Source organism: Podarcis raffonei, chromosome 9 (genome assembly GCF_027172205.1).
Source record: "Podarcis raffonei isolate rPodRaf1 chromosome 9, rPodRaf1.pri, whole genome shotgun sequence".
Classification (NCBI taxonomy): domain Eukaryota; kingdom Metazoa; phylum Chordata; class Lepidosauria; order Squamata; family Lacertidae; genus Podarcis; species Podarcis raffonei.
Window position 1 is genome coordinate 21245820 of NC_070610.1, and position 14751 is coordinate 21260570.

At 40.6% G+C, this 14751-nt stretch overlaps 1 protein-coding gene across 1 annotated transcript in view; it reads left to right on the plus strand.

The window, feature by feature from the left end:
* Positions 1-14751, plus strand: part of TUSC3 (tumor suppressor candidate 3) — a 126106-nt gene that overhangs the window by 59691 nt on the left and 51664 nt on the right. The window contains exons 5-6 of the mRNA XM_053402546.1: positions 669-809; positions 7106-7195. Of these exons, the coding sequence (XP_053258521.1) occupies positions 669-809; positions 7106-7195 (231 nt within the window). The remainder of the gene's footprint in view (positions 1-668; positions 810-7105; positions 7196-14751) is intronic.

Here is a 14751-nt window from a genome sequence, read left to right on the forward strand (position 1 = left end):
TGCCATCTGAATGTGGTTTTGTAGTTGCCATTGAAGGCTTAGAGAAGGGGTAGCCAATCTGGTGTCCTCTGAGTGATTTGGAATACAGTTCCCATTGGATCCAGCCCAGTGCTATTTTTCTAGAAAAAGTGGTGCTGGAACTCACTATGAACACCCCCCTTGTTCTCTTATAATGGCAATGGTGCCCACCTGAGAGGTGCTGGAACTGTGTTCCTCCTGAAAAAAGCCCTGCCTCCAGCAAGCATGGTATCACCCACACACCGAAAAATGGGGAAAAAGCAGTTTTAATTGCACTTGTGGCATTTTACTTGACTAGATGCATACAAGTTTAATTGTGAATGGCTGGCTCTGTTTACTATGTAAATTCTGCATGCCTAGGTGTATGTCTACTTATACAGTGGTACCTCAGGTTAAGTACTTAATTCGTTCCGGAGGTCCGTACTTAACCTGAAACTGTTCTTAACCTGAAGCACCACTTTAGCTAATGGGGCCTCCTGCTGCTGCCGCGCCGCCGGAGCACAATTTCTGTTCTCATCCTGAAGCAAAGTTCTTAACTGAAGCAATATTTCTGGGTTAGCGGAGTCTGTAACCTGAAGCGTATGTAACCCGAGGTACCACTGTACATCAGAAAGCAGAAAACACATGACATGCTTTTTCTTGTTTTACAGATCAGAGTGTTCAGGCCCCCAAACTATTCAGGTACCATTGCATTGGCTCTCCTGGTGTCGCTGGTTGGTGGCTTACTCTACTTGCGGCGAAACAACTTGGAGTTCATCTACAACAAGACTGGTTGGGCAATGGCAGCACTGGTAAGCCAACTTTTCATTTTTTTAAAAAAAAAACCTTTTTGAAGCTCAATTAATTTAATTGTTTATATAACAAGATTTCAAGTCCCATTCGCACTGTTAATGAGAGAGCACTGCATTAATAAATAGGTTAGCGAGAGACAGCATTGATTGTGAAATCATAACAGGAACAGCTGGGCCAAACCTCAAGGGCAGTAAACAGTGCTAGCATGCAATTAAGAGGTTGCCGATACCCTGGCTAATTGTAATTGGTTCCAGTGTTGGCAGAAGTTGGTTAAATTGACACCCCCCCCCCAAGTTCAAAGGCATGAAGGTTACAACTCACAAGTTAACAGTTGCTCAGAACTGGGGGGTAGGGTGGGTATGCTTATGCAATTAAAGATACTGATAATCACTGTTTTATCGAATATATAACATTAGTTTTAGTGGCTGAAATGTAAGATAGAGCTGGGCTCCTTGAAAGTTGGCATGGGAAAATATGAGCCACATGGCTGCAGCTCATGTTAGTTTCTTGTACTAAACTTCTCTTCCATGACATCCTTGCTAGGTAAGAGCTTAGCTGTAGTGGGTGGGAGTACAGCTCCCTCATCTGAAATCTCAGTACTTGAATCCACTGTTGAAATACCTTCATTTATTGTTCAGCATCCGTTATAATGAATCTGTGTTGCATAGTTGGTTTCAGTCTTTTACTTGTGCTGCTGCTTTGTTGTTGTTTAAAAATATATCTGCACCCATGAGAACAAGGCAATTCTATTTTAAAACAAAGCTGTCACCGCCACCACCCGCCATGGAAGTTTATGAATCTGACAGAATAATGGATCTGGGAGGACTCCCAAGTCCGAGAGTATTACTTATACTCGCACCTCCACATTGAGCTCTTCCTTTTAGTGTTACTTCCTTTACATGTAAGTAACAATGCTGCTAACAGGTCATGGTTCAGTTGCTGAACTGTCATGAACCAGATTCAGGCAGGTAGCCGTGTTGGTCTGACACAGTCGAAAGAAATTAAAAAATTGTCCAGTAGCACCTTAGAGACCAGATAAGATTGTTCTGGGTATAACCTTTTGTGTGCATGTAGTATCTGAAGTTGGTATCTGAAGAAGTGTGCATGCACATGAAAGCTTATACCCAAAACAAATTTAGTTGGTCTCTAAGGTGCTACTAAAGGGATGCGGGTGGCGCTGTGGGTTAAACCACAGAGCCTAGGACTTGCCGATCAGAAGGTCGGCGGTTTGAATCCCCGCGACGGGGTGAACTCCCGGTGCTCGGTCCCTGCTCCTGCCAACCTAGCAGTTCGAAAGCACGTCAAAGTGCAAGTAGATAAATAGGTACCGCTCCGGCGGGAAGGTAAACGGCGTTTCCGTGCGCTGCTCTGGTTCGCCAGAAGCGGCTTAGTCATGCTGGCCACATGACCTGGAAGCTGTTCGCTGGCTGCCTTGGCCAATAAAGTGAGATGAGCGCTGCAATCCCAGAGTCGGCCACAACTGGACCTAATGGTCAGGGGTCCCTTTACCTAAGGCGCTACTGGACAGTTTTTTAATTATTTATTTATTTTGTCATGAACCAGTATGCTAAGCTGTCCCCACTGGTAATAGTAATGGTAGGCTTTGGTCCTTGATAGTCGTTAACACATGCGTTGAACACAGGGATGCCATATATACATTTGCTTTTTACTCTCATTTTACCATATAACTTGCCCCACGTTTGTTCAGTTTGGGGGCTTGTGTATACATGCATATATGTAAGCATGCATCATTAAAATATATTGTAAGCTGCCTTGACAAACATTGGTTTGAAAGGCACCGTATTATAAAATCTTAGAAATAAATTCAACATTTTTTTGTCCACCTTCTACAGCTCAGGAGTTTGGCTCTTGCTTGCAAAAGCCAGAACTTATTTGTTAATACTTAAGATGCCACAGGACTCTTTCCTCTATAAGATGTAGCTAAAATCACACTGCACAATAGCTCCTGAAGTCCTGCTAAGTTTGTAGCTTTCCTACCCACAGGTACTCCTTTTGAATTCCCTGCAGAGCTGGGAAGATGGAAAGGAGCTGCTTAGTTATCTTTCTCCTCATCTTCCCCACCCCATATATATATGAGAGAAAATGCAGTTAAATTGTTTGACAAATTGTCTATTGAAGCAGATTTCCAATCTTGAACTCTTCCATGGTGGTATCTTCAAAGATAAGAGGTGGTGGTGATGATTTGTTGGTAGCTTTTAAAGATCTTTTATTCATGCAAAATCATATCTCTCTTTGGAAGGAACAGCTGCATTTAGCCATAAGAATATTAAGGTAGATATTTTTGCTTTAGAAACATTTCTGATTTATTTTTCCCCTTACATTCTTAAATGCCACCTGCTTCATTCGTTTCTCTGACTTCTCCATCAAACGCCACCCACACCGTTTTTCAGGTTACAGACTGCTAACATGCCTTGTGTCCTGCCGAAAATACTTGTGAGATGCTTCCTTTGTTTTATCCCTTTATCCCTAGTCCATAAAGCTAAAATAAAATAATTATGAATCTGACGTGGGAGTTAGGCCAGACAGTGGGCAGTACCTGTGTCACCTGAAATTGTTGCTGAATTCTTTTAAAGTGGGGAGGGGAAATAAAATTGCACTTTCCTCAGGAAGGAATGCTGAAATTTCTCCACTTGCTCCTGAGAAAAACTGCTTCCTCCCAGTTTGTTTTCTGGTGCCCAGAAGGAGAAAAAAAATTGCTGATAAAAACAGATTTTCTGGGGTGTGAGGGAAGAGAAGGTGAGGGAAAGGTTCCCTGTCTACTCATCTGTGCCATTAATCTACATGACTCACATTCTGATATTCAGGTCATGCCACTATAATATATAGTTTGACCTATATATTTGGCTGCAAACTTGTCTGACTTGCAGGATGTAAATAACTACGAATCTCCATGCAGGGATATGGCAGTAGCCCAGTGGGATTTGTTACTTTTTGTCCTTGGCACAGAAGTCCAGCTGAACATTTTCCAAACTGCTTTGGAATCACCTGAAAAATAAATAAATCTCAAAACCAGTTTGCCATGTGGTTTGGTAGAGAGTGGAGTTAGGAAAACAATTCCACAACCCCCTTGGGAACACAATACTGGTTTCATGGTCTTTTAGGAACAGAGTCCATCTAGTGCCATTGGGTCAATCTAGCTCATTACTTCTGAACCAAGTGATGACTGTCTCAGCAGGGTTTCAGGCAGGGACCCTTCCCAGCCCTACCAGGACTTTCTGGGGATTGACTGACACTTTGTATGTGCTTTGCCATTGAGCTACAAGACTCCTAATGTGATGAGGATCTTCTTGTACTGCCAGTGTACTCTTTCTTGGTGATATCAGCATTAGTCATACTCAGCATAGACCAAACTGAGATTAATGGAGATTATTTCAGTAGGTTTACTCCCAAGTACAATTTATCTGGTTATCACTTGCTTCCTCTCACCTTCTTTTGCTGTTTTACTACTTTTTGGGAATTTCCTTACAGAGGTTTCTGGGAGGACCTTTTCCCCCTGGATTTTTTGAATGGATAAGGCAGCATCTCTTTTTAGATGTAGAACACGGTGCTGGGTTGAGTAAGATTGCTCTCCGCTGCAAAGCTTTGAAGATGTCTACGGATCTGTTAACCTGACCCTTTTGTCCCTTGCCTGGTACATAAATGTGCAAGAAGAGGTGTTCCTGTCATCTTATGTATTGTACCTATATCCTGTTAGAATAAATTGGGTAATGTTATACATAGTTTTTGATTCCTTGGAGGAATCATGGGGTAGAATTATTATGCTTGGAACGAAAAGCCATGTAATGATTTTAAGCATATACAGAGATGTTAGTAGAAAACAACCAATTGGACAGCAGTACTTCATTGAGCCTCAGTCCTAGGGGGTTCAGAAAATTCAAGAGTTTAATTAAAAAAAGGAGCAACAAAGAAAATCCAGTGTTCAATTCTATCTTGGTGTAGCAACTAAAACTCTGCTAAAATGGAGAGTGATTATATATTCCAAAACAGGAAGGAGGCGGATTATTAATTTGTGGAGCGAAGTACAAGATGCTATCCTTTTACCGTATCCTTTTATTATGTCTTTATAATATGGAGTTGTGAGCCTGTAGATCCCATACTGTCATCTGAGACAGCTTAAATAATGACATGAATGGGGAGGTGGAGTTGAATACTTTAGAGGTAATATGAAAGAGATAACAATAAATTGAGCAGTAGTGGGTAAGCAAAGAGGACCCTGGGGAAAATGAGATAAAGAGCAGCTCCCTCAGTATCCCCGGATTTCTCTTACTTTCCACATACCCTGCTCCCCTAATCGTCCATGCATGGATCTCAAGGACTCGTCTAAAGGTGTGAGCTTGCTTTCCCTCCAGATTGTACGTAATGCAGATGACCCATTAATGTTGTCCATTAGCTCCCGCCTTAATCATGTGCCAGCTTGTTCCTTATTAATAGATGATTCAGGTGGCGAAAAGGAGGCCCGGTCCAGTCTGTGAACTAGTTCAGGCAGGCAGACAGTAGGTGTGCGGTTGTCAAAACCATTCCTAACTTGATTCATGTCAATCAATAGTCAGCGCAGCTCGGAAGCTGCCGGCAGCCTCAAAAGGCTCTAAGCTGCATGTGGCTCCCTGCTGGACCTGGGATTAGCATATATTTTGTATTTTAGGCTTGCTAAGCCTTAGGGAGAACAACACAATCATTAACTGGGCATTAAGATAGTTGAGAAGCCAAGTCCACTCCATTTTTGTACCTATCGCTTGAGCAGTTGGTGTGCTTGCCCCCACATAGATAATTATAAGGAAGATAAAAGGAAGTTCCCCAGTGAGAGCTGGGGTCCCCCCCCGAAATCTGAGAGCATGGACGTCTGTCAAGCAGGGACTCCCCTCCCCTTCTTTCATCCTTGTATGTTCATTAATTTTCAAGTTAAACTGCTTCCATCAAGATTGCAGTAGTAAAGCTGTGATATGGAGAGAAACAGAAAAATTTGGGACTAGCTGTAGGTTTGAGGCAGTTGCCCTGCAAAGCATTGGTCATTGTATAGTAAAGGTAAAGGGACCCCTGACCATTAGGTCCAGTCGTGACCGACTCTGGGGTTGCGGTGCTCATCTTGCTTTATTGGCCGAGGGAGCCGCCGTACAGCTTCCGGGTCATGTGGCCAGCAGGACTAAGCCGCTTCTGGCAAACCAGAGCAGCGCACGGAAATGCCATTTACCTTCCCGCCGGAGCGGTATCTATTTATCTACTTGCACTTTGACGTGCTTTTGAACTGCTAGGTTGGCAGGATGATCATTGTATAGTTTCCTTCTAACCCTACAGCTGCAGACTCACTGTCAGCAGCCCCTGAGTCTGGGAAGCCACCTGCAAGTTTAAATTTCCAACACTGACCAAAGCGCCTAATTCAGCTGTGGCTGCAAAGGAAGAATGGGAACCAGTGTGCCACTGCTTGTTCCTTTGCAGTCCAAATGCTGCATTTTTTTTGAACTTGGCATCCTTTTCTGTCCCCCTGCCTGGTTTTGCAGCCAAACCTTAATCACTTGACACTATATGATGGGAGGTGATTGACAGGTGGATGGCCACGCCCACCTATCAAATTGGCCTGTGAAGTGTTGGTCACTTTCAGATCTGGCTCTCCAATTGGATCATCTAAGGATGACACAACTACTCTAGCTGACAGCACCCCTCCTCAGATACTGGAGTTTGGTTTCCTCCCCCTCTCCCCACATGTGAATTCATTAGAGATAGGCTGAATTCTTCGTCCCACAAGCAAGCAATTCTATAAACTTAAAGCATTACCTCATTTCCCCCCCTGAGGAACTAATCTTTGAAGGCCCATTTTATTATTATTATTCATTTTATTCCTATACCGCTTTATATTTTCTCTTTGCTTCCTGCCTTTACCTACCTTAAGTAATATCCTAACTTTAGTACCATGTTACCTCAGGTTACATACGCTTCAGGTTACATACGCTTCAGTTTACAGACTCTGCTAACCCAGAAATAGTACCTCAGGTTAAGAACTTTGCTTCAGGATGAGAACAGAAATCGTGCTCCGGCGGCACAGCAGCAGCAGGAGGCCCCATTAGCTAAAGTGGTGCTTCAGGTTAAGAAATTTTCAGGTTAAGAATGGACCTCCGGAACGAATTAAGTACTTAACCCGAGGTACCACTGTAATCTGTCTTGAAAATATATGCTGCTTGATTATTGGGATATATTTCCTGGGCATGCAAACTTAAGAGCTCCCCCCTTTCTTTCTTTTGTTTGTTCTATTAATAGCATCTTTTTCTTTTTCTTTTTGCAGTGTGTCGTTTTCGCTATGACTTCTGGCCAAATGTGGAACCACATTCGTGGGCCCCCTTATGCTCATAAAAATCCTCAGAATGGGCAAGTGGTAAGTTCTCCTATTCTACCAATGTATAAAAAGAATGATGTCATCACAGGGGGCTATAAATTCAAGTTGCAGGGGAATAGGGTATGAAAATAAGTGACGATTATTTACCTTCGGGGGCAGTTTTTTCAAAAGACTTGTGTCTAGCACATGCTTTTGATAGCACATGAACTTAATGAAACTGTTTTTTAGGAATGTGCAGTGAACATAAGCAAAGGCTTCGTATGTAACCAAAGTTCATGTAAAATTGCTTCTACCAATGGTCTTCTAGCCATACCAGCAGATGGACAGACTGCATACTAATTATGGCTTTCCACTCTCCCTATAAATCTTTAGTGAGGTTTTAAACTTTTTTAGTATATGTCTGCACGCATGTTATACAAAGAGATGACAGGAGGCTTTATCTAAGGGTGAGCACCTTCTACAATGTCAAGATTTTGGGTAGAAAATTGGACTACCAGCTTCATTCTAATCGGCTCATGTCATGAAGTTTTTCCAGCAGTTCAGTTCTATACTTATTTATGCATAGAGTGTCTGGAGAGGCTTTTGACCTGATAAATATATTTAGAAATGCAGCCTAGGTGTAGCAAATGTTACTTGCATGGATTATTTGTTTGCAATTTATTTATTTGCAAAAAGGGCTATTAAGAAAAAAATGGCAGCAAACAGTATAAAATAACCAAAAAATGCATTCATTTAAAAGTACAAAATATATTACAATTCAGGTGATCAGCTTCCTTCATCATCATCATCATCATCATCATAATTCATTTATACCCCACCCATCTGGCTTGGTTGCCCAAGCTACTCTGGGCGGCTTCCAAGACATAAAAACATAATAAAACATCAAACATTAATAGTAACAATCTGATCCAATATAAGAGTCACAATAACTTTAAAATAAACAACTTACATTAAACATAGCAACATTCAACAATCCATCAGAATCTAATAGTAAACATAGCTGCATCACCTTCTCAGGGAAAGCCATGGTGAATAGATGAGTTTTAAGCAGCTGCCTGTTTAACAATGCTGTAGCTGCCTGGCTGGTGTGTTTTGGAAGCGCATTCCAGATGGCAGGTGCTGCCACACTAAAAGCCTTGGTTTTAGTGGACATGAGACTAACATCAGGAGTGTATGGCCCTTCTAAGAGTGACTCTCCCAAGGCTTGGTGACCTGGAAAGTATAGATAAGGTAAGGCCTTCTCGGAGGTAGCCTGGTCTCAAGTTCTTTGAGATTTTGCATTCCAATATCAAGACCTTAAGCACGTTGTAAACATTAGCATATGTGGTTATGGAAGATAGAAGTAGCTTGTTGTTTATGCTTCACATAGTCTGTGATGCTCTTACTTCTTTTAGAAATGTTCAGCCCCTTTTCAGAACATCACCTGTTTCATCAAACAGTGTGCGATAACTGGAAAACACAGAAAGCTGAATATACATTTTTGTTATAACTGTCTCCCTCAGTGGTGAGAGCTAGCTTTGTTTCATCAAACATAGTAATTTAAAGGAAGACATACAAAAGTAATTGGTTTGCAGGCCCCTTCCTTTGCCTTGTCCTGCATTTTGGAACCTCTCTAAAAGTATCTCCTGAATCAAACTGAGCAGGAAGCTGTGATGAAGAAGGAGTAGGGTCTGGTTAAAGTGAAGTGAAGTGTGGCTAGGATGGAGGGTTTAAAAGATACCGGGAAACATTGTAAATAGATTTGCATAACTTAGTGGATGATCCCTTGGTTCAGCTGTTGTAAATTCTTCATCATTTGTAATGAATCAAGTCCCAGGAGGTGCGTTCCGACTGCATAATGATAATCATGCTTTTGACTTCAAAGGGTGATTTGAATCTCAGATGGCTCTTGGGAGTTTGTTTTTTGTGTTGGGTGTATATACATGGTTTTTAGAGTGTAATCCTCTTTGAACTTCCTGCTGGGATACAGAAGCGAAAGAAAAGAAGTAAGACTGATATGAAAGATAGTAAGAGAAACTGTCATAAGAAAACAAATGTCAGGGCTTTGACATAAAGACCTCCATTTCACCTTGTTTCCCACCAAACACAGAAGGTCTAAGATGGGCTGCATTCTTGAATTGTTCTTTGAAGAAAGCAGAATAAAAGTATTATATTTTTTTGGGGGGGAAATCCACAAGTCATTGAGTTGGTAGTTTACAAAAATGGGATCTGTCCCTCCCCCTTCCTGCGAGCTGAACTTCCCACATTTTCATGCATTCTCATTACTGTTTAATGAAGAATAATTTGCTTAGTCTTGCAAGAGGAAATCCATTCTTAATTTTCTTTGATACCTCATATCTTAATTAGAGTAAGAAAAAAAAGTGACGGACTGAATTTGATGACTGATCTACTTGGTGACGGGAGGATAGTTGCTGATGGATGGCATAAAATGACACATTTGGTCTGGCAGCTTTGTTATGCAGAACTTTGACTAAGGAAGTAATAAATAACTGTGTCACTAAAGCACTGTGTTTAGAACAGCTCAGAATTTTTCATTACTCCATTTCAGTATTTAATTTATGATGCCTTTTATATGGAGTGACAGAAAGGTGAGAAATGGCAGAGAGCAGACAACTGATGCTAACAATTAAATTAGGGTTTGTGTGTGTGTGTTTAATAAAGTGTAAGTTTTTATAGATTCGGTTTGGATTCTCTGTCCCAGAGGAGGAATATAAGGAGACCTATTTTCATTACTTTCTGCCTTTTTCTCGACATCTTATGATGTGTTGTCAGTCCTCTAATAGTGATAGTCTTTTGCTTAGGAGCTGTTCCTTCTGGGAGACATTGAAGGGTGGCTGGCACAGTTCATGTTCATATGCTAATTGTCATCATTGTCCAGAAGCAGCCCAGTGTATAAGAGCTATCCCTCTCATAGCATCTCCCAGAGAGGCAGCCATGCTCATCTGTTGCAGCAGAAGCGGCAAATGGCCCTGCGAGCTAGGTAGGGGTGAAGTGAAACTCGTAGCAATTCTAAAGCCATTTCTTTATTTTATTTTTTGACATTTTAAAGGATTTCTTAAACTTCCGCTGGGGTTAAGGTGGGGCTTTTTTGATACTGTAAACAACGTGATTTTCTCAGGTTGCTCTAACTGGAAAAAAAAGCAAACTTCTCAGAATAATTTTAAATAACAGATTTTATTTTCAAGCACCATAAAGTCTAGCACACGCTATTGCCCTCCTGTATTCTCCTTACAAGCGCCAACATTTGTAGCACAGAAATTGCAGTTCAGCATCTCTGAGTTTGAAATGCTTAGTAATTCAGCTAGAGCATAAAACAGTAAGTATGCCATCATTTTGGCGTTTGGGCTTAGAAACTATCCCCTCCGTTCTTTGTGTGTATGTGTTCTGGAGGGCAATGGAGATGAAGGCCGTGGCGGTAAGGAGCGATCACAATTCTGCCTTGGGGGTGCTACTGCCTCTTCTGTGCAAACTGGGTTAAATTTACCAGGGCACTCCAGAAAAGTCTGGAATTAGAAAACATTCCATTTTAAAATGTCCAGAATTTATCAAGTACGTGCAGAAAAAAAGAACTTAAGTCCTGCATGCCTGCTGATTCACCGGAACATTCTACTGATTGATGCAAGCCAGAATATTTTCATGAACGTTGGTGCACAAAGCAAGAATGGGAGAGCGAAGGAGGAGCCTCAGCGCTTGCCCGTGACTTCGTAAATCATTGTTTATGAAACCACGGAGAGTCATCCAAATACGGCAATGTTGAGCCTTTACAGGGGTAATAACATTTCAAATTCAATTTGTTAACAATGGAAGAACAATAAGTGCCAAAATTCAAATATTTGCAATGCTCTGAATGTGGGGAAAGCTGGCATATGTGCGACAACGTGCTTCAGTTTTAATTACTGCCTAAGTGTATTATATTTCTGTAGGATTCACAGCATCCCCAGAAATAAAGGCACGGTTGCATAAAATTATGTATCCAATGTTAGGCCTACTCATAGTAAACCCATTGAAATTAATGGACATGTGTGCCTTAAGTTCATTAATTTCAGTAGGTCTACTCTAACTTAGTTGGATACAGCCCATTCAGAGAAAGTGTGTAGCTCCAGATTAAAAAAAAAATAGGCTAGATAAAGTGCAAGGAAACAATTCTTCACTTGCATTAAATATCCAGTTAACTAATGAGGACATTCTGGACATTATCAACTATGACAAATGGTTGACAATCCAGCTCTGTTAGTAGAATGCTTTGAATGTTGGAGGGAAAACTTCTTCCATTCTCTGTCAAGGGCAATAAGAAAGCCATAATGATGTGTGGTTGAAGGTCATAAAGTTTAATGAAATAACATCTCGCTGGAACAAAGTCTGAGTATGCCTGTTCTAAGGGGACAAAATAAATTACGGTGACTTTTCCATTTACAAAATAAATAAATAAATAAAAGTACATAAAACTGTCCATTCATTTGGAAAACTTCAAAATGCACAGTAGATCTTTTTATTTCTGCCCTTTCTATTTCCCTAGCTGAAATTATTTAACATTTATGAAATATAATTTTGTGTCTCTGTTTAAAGTCAAAGTTCTTGAAGTCTTTTGTGCTGTGTGTGCAGAATATCAGGGGTGGTGGCAGGGCAGATCTGACACAGAGTTAGCTTTCCCTTATATTCTGGAGTGGCCTGTATTTCAAAGATATTGTTGCTTGAGAATTGCTCTAGGAAAAGAAAAGTAGAGACCACGTCTTTGTAAATTCTTGTATCAAAGAAAAAGAAGCATGTTTATCCATCTATTATTTATTTGGTGCTTGTTTATGCTCCTACTAGAAATGTCGCTTCTGGTATTGGATTCTGTAAAATACAGTAATGCTGTTCTCATTCATCTGATAAACTGGGAAGCTAGTATAAGGTGAAAATGGTTAAATTAGTTGCACCATTATAGTTAATGAGACTTCTCTTGCCAAGATAGTCTGTTATGCACTTGTTCCATTATAAATTCATGCATTACAAGTGAGCCTTGCTAAATTAGCTTGCACCTTGACTTTCAGCTTGTTAAAACAATGCTACAATATATGGAACATTTTGGGCTTTATTTTGCCAGAAAAGCTAGCAGTTGCAACACTTGCATTCCATAAAAATTGCTAGTTTGTAAGCGAAACATCCAATTTATCAAGCTTGACATTGTTTTCATCTCTACCACTGATATATATCTGCTCCCTAAGCTGCACTACCACCACCCCCTCCCAACTATCACTAAGTTCTTGTTGTATGGATCCCTTGACTGAGAAGGTTCAAAGCATGCTAGCTGTGAGCATGAGAATGGGAAAATCATGGTTATATTGTTATATCCTGTTTACAGGGAAAGAATTGGAATCTTAACTGGGCTAGTCCAGTCCTTCAGGAATGCATAAAGTAGATATATGTGCACCGACGTATAGGAAAAACTGATTTATGTTGGAAGCAAAGTATAGTTCAGTGGATTGAGTTGGCCATTGTGTCAGGGGGCACTCTAGAATCAAGTCTCTATATAATTTCCTATTTCTATAACATTGTATTTTTGCAATACAAAAGATATAGGTCACTAGAGAAATTTTCTTTTGTATTCTTTCTGTTCTTTCGCTACTGCATAAAAGGTGGCATTTGCTCTTTATTTCCTTTAATGAAATATTAACATTCCAATTTAATTTTGTTAATGTGAAAGTTTATGTACCCTATAAATTCTGCAGCTGATGTCGTCTCTTCTAAATGAGAGGACGTTAATTTCTTGCTGAGGCATATCTGGTGGGCTTCAACATTCTCCAAAGTAATAAAATGTGGTTTTCAGAATGAAATAACTCTCTGATGTTGAGCTACTTTGAAGTCAATGAAGTGGTGGCTTGTGTTCAGTTAACTGGTAGAGGATACAGTGGTACCTCTGGTTACGAACGGGATCCGTTCCAGAGCCCCGTTCGCAACATGAGCAGAACGCACCGTGTCCATGCGCGGGTCGTGATTTGCCGCTTCTGTGCATGCGCGTGACGTCATTTTGAACGTCTGCGCATGTGCAAGTGGCGAAACCCGGAAGTAACCCTTTCCGGTACTTCTGGGTTGCTGCGGGATGCAACCTGAACAGATTTAACCTGAAGCAAACGTAACAAGAGGTATGACTGTATTGTTCCCACAAGCAAGCATGATATATCCTCTTGGCATCACATCATGTCATAAACAAGGGGTTGCCAACATTGTGTTCATCAGAACCAATGTGCCTCTCAGTCTCTGATGATGCAATTTTGCAATTTTTTGAGAGAGGCCATTTTCCATCTGATGGCTACCTCCTTTTCATGAGCAATGGGCATACTGTTGTGCCATGGTTACACAGATATATGGTATGGTTTGGGAGGCTTTTAATCCTACTGTTTTGATAGTCTAATTGTTTTTTACTATTGCTTTGTTTTTTTAACTTTGTAATCTAGCTTGGGATTCTTTGTGATCTGAAAGAATAGAATCTTACAACTATAAATGTACAGATTTTCAGACTAAATGGTGATCAAGCAGTTTCCCGTTTTCTCAGCATCCATTCTGGGTGGCTCTCATTTAGGCAGGTTTTGAAATCTGCTGCATTCTGAAAGTCATGTGAGCAGTTCACAATATGTTAACGTTAACTTAATATGTGTCTTTTCAGAATTGTTATAAAAATTAAGTATGGTTTAAGTCATTAAGAGGAAAAGAAAATGTTGACTTTGCAAGGTCATAGTCAGCATTACTGCATGGATTTCTTTTGCTTAATCCTATAGTGTGCCCCATGGCATTTGTCTAGCTATCTACTTTAGTGCAAGTGTAATAGAAAAAAACCTCAAAAAAGGCTTTAAATGAGATAATCAGTTCTTACATGCCTTCAACATAATTGTTCCATGGTCACCAAGATTCTTGTTTTTTGCACTTGGTGTATACATAGTATCGCTGGGGGGAAAGGAAATGCTCTCTTGAGTGCATTAAAACCTTAGTGTTCTGCACCAGCGTTTTAACAGACAATGTCTGAGTGTGAGAGATTTTTCTTTCCAGCATTCACATACTTGTTTTCTCTCGCACACACTCGCACACTCTTGTATACATATTTCATTTTTTGTGTGAACTGGATTGTACACTGAGAGCCGGAGGCCATTTCCGCCATCGTAGCAACATATTCTGCAGCTGCCGTGGTCATGGAAACTGTTGTAGGTAGTTTTCATATCCAAGCCCATTTGCAAAGAGTTTTCTCTATGCAAATCCACACAGGAGAGAGATTACATGAAGAAAAAAACGATTGGCCATTTCCCATGAGTGAATTGAACCTTGGAATATGTTGCTTTGTTGGGTTCAGGCCTGAAATGGATGAATCATCCTAATTAACTCAGTGCTTTGGATGAAAATAATGTTGGCTATTTCTGTCACATTTCTAAAAGTCTGAGATTTCTGTTATGGTTAAAACTGTCAGAGACTGGTGGTAACCCCAGAATTGCATAGAAACTGTGGCCAGTATTGATGATGCCCAGATGAAGTATGTTGAGGCTACTTTGAGGCTACTTTGATCAAAAACTATACAGCATTTCTTTAAAGATCATGAATCTTTTTAGATGCATAATGAAACATGG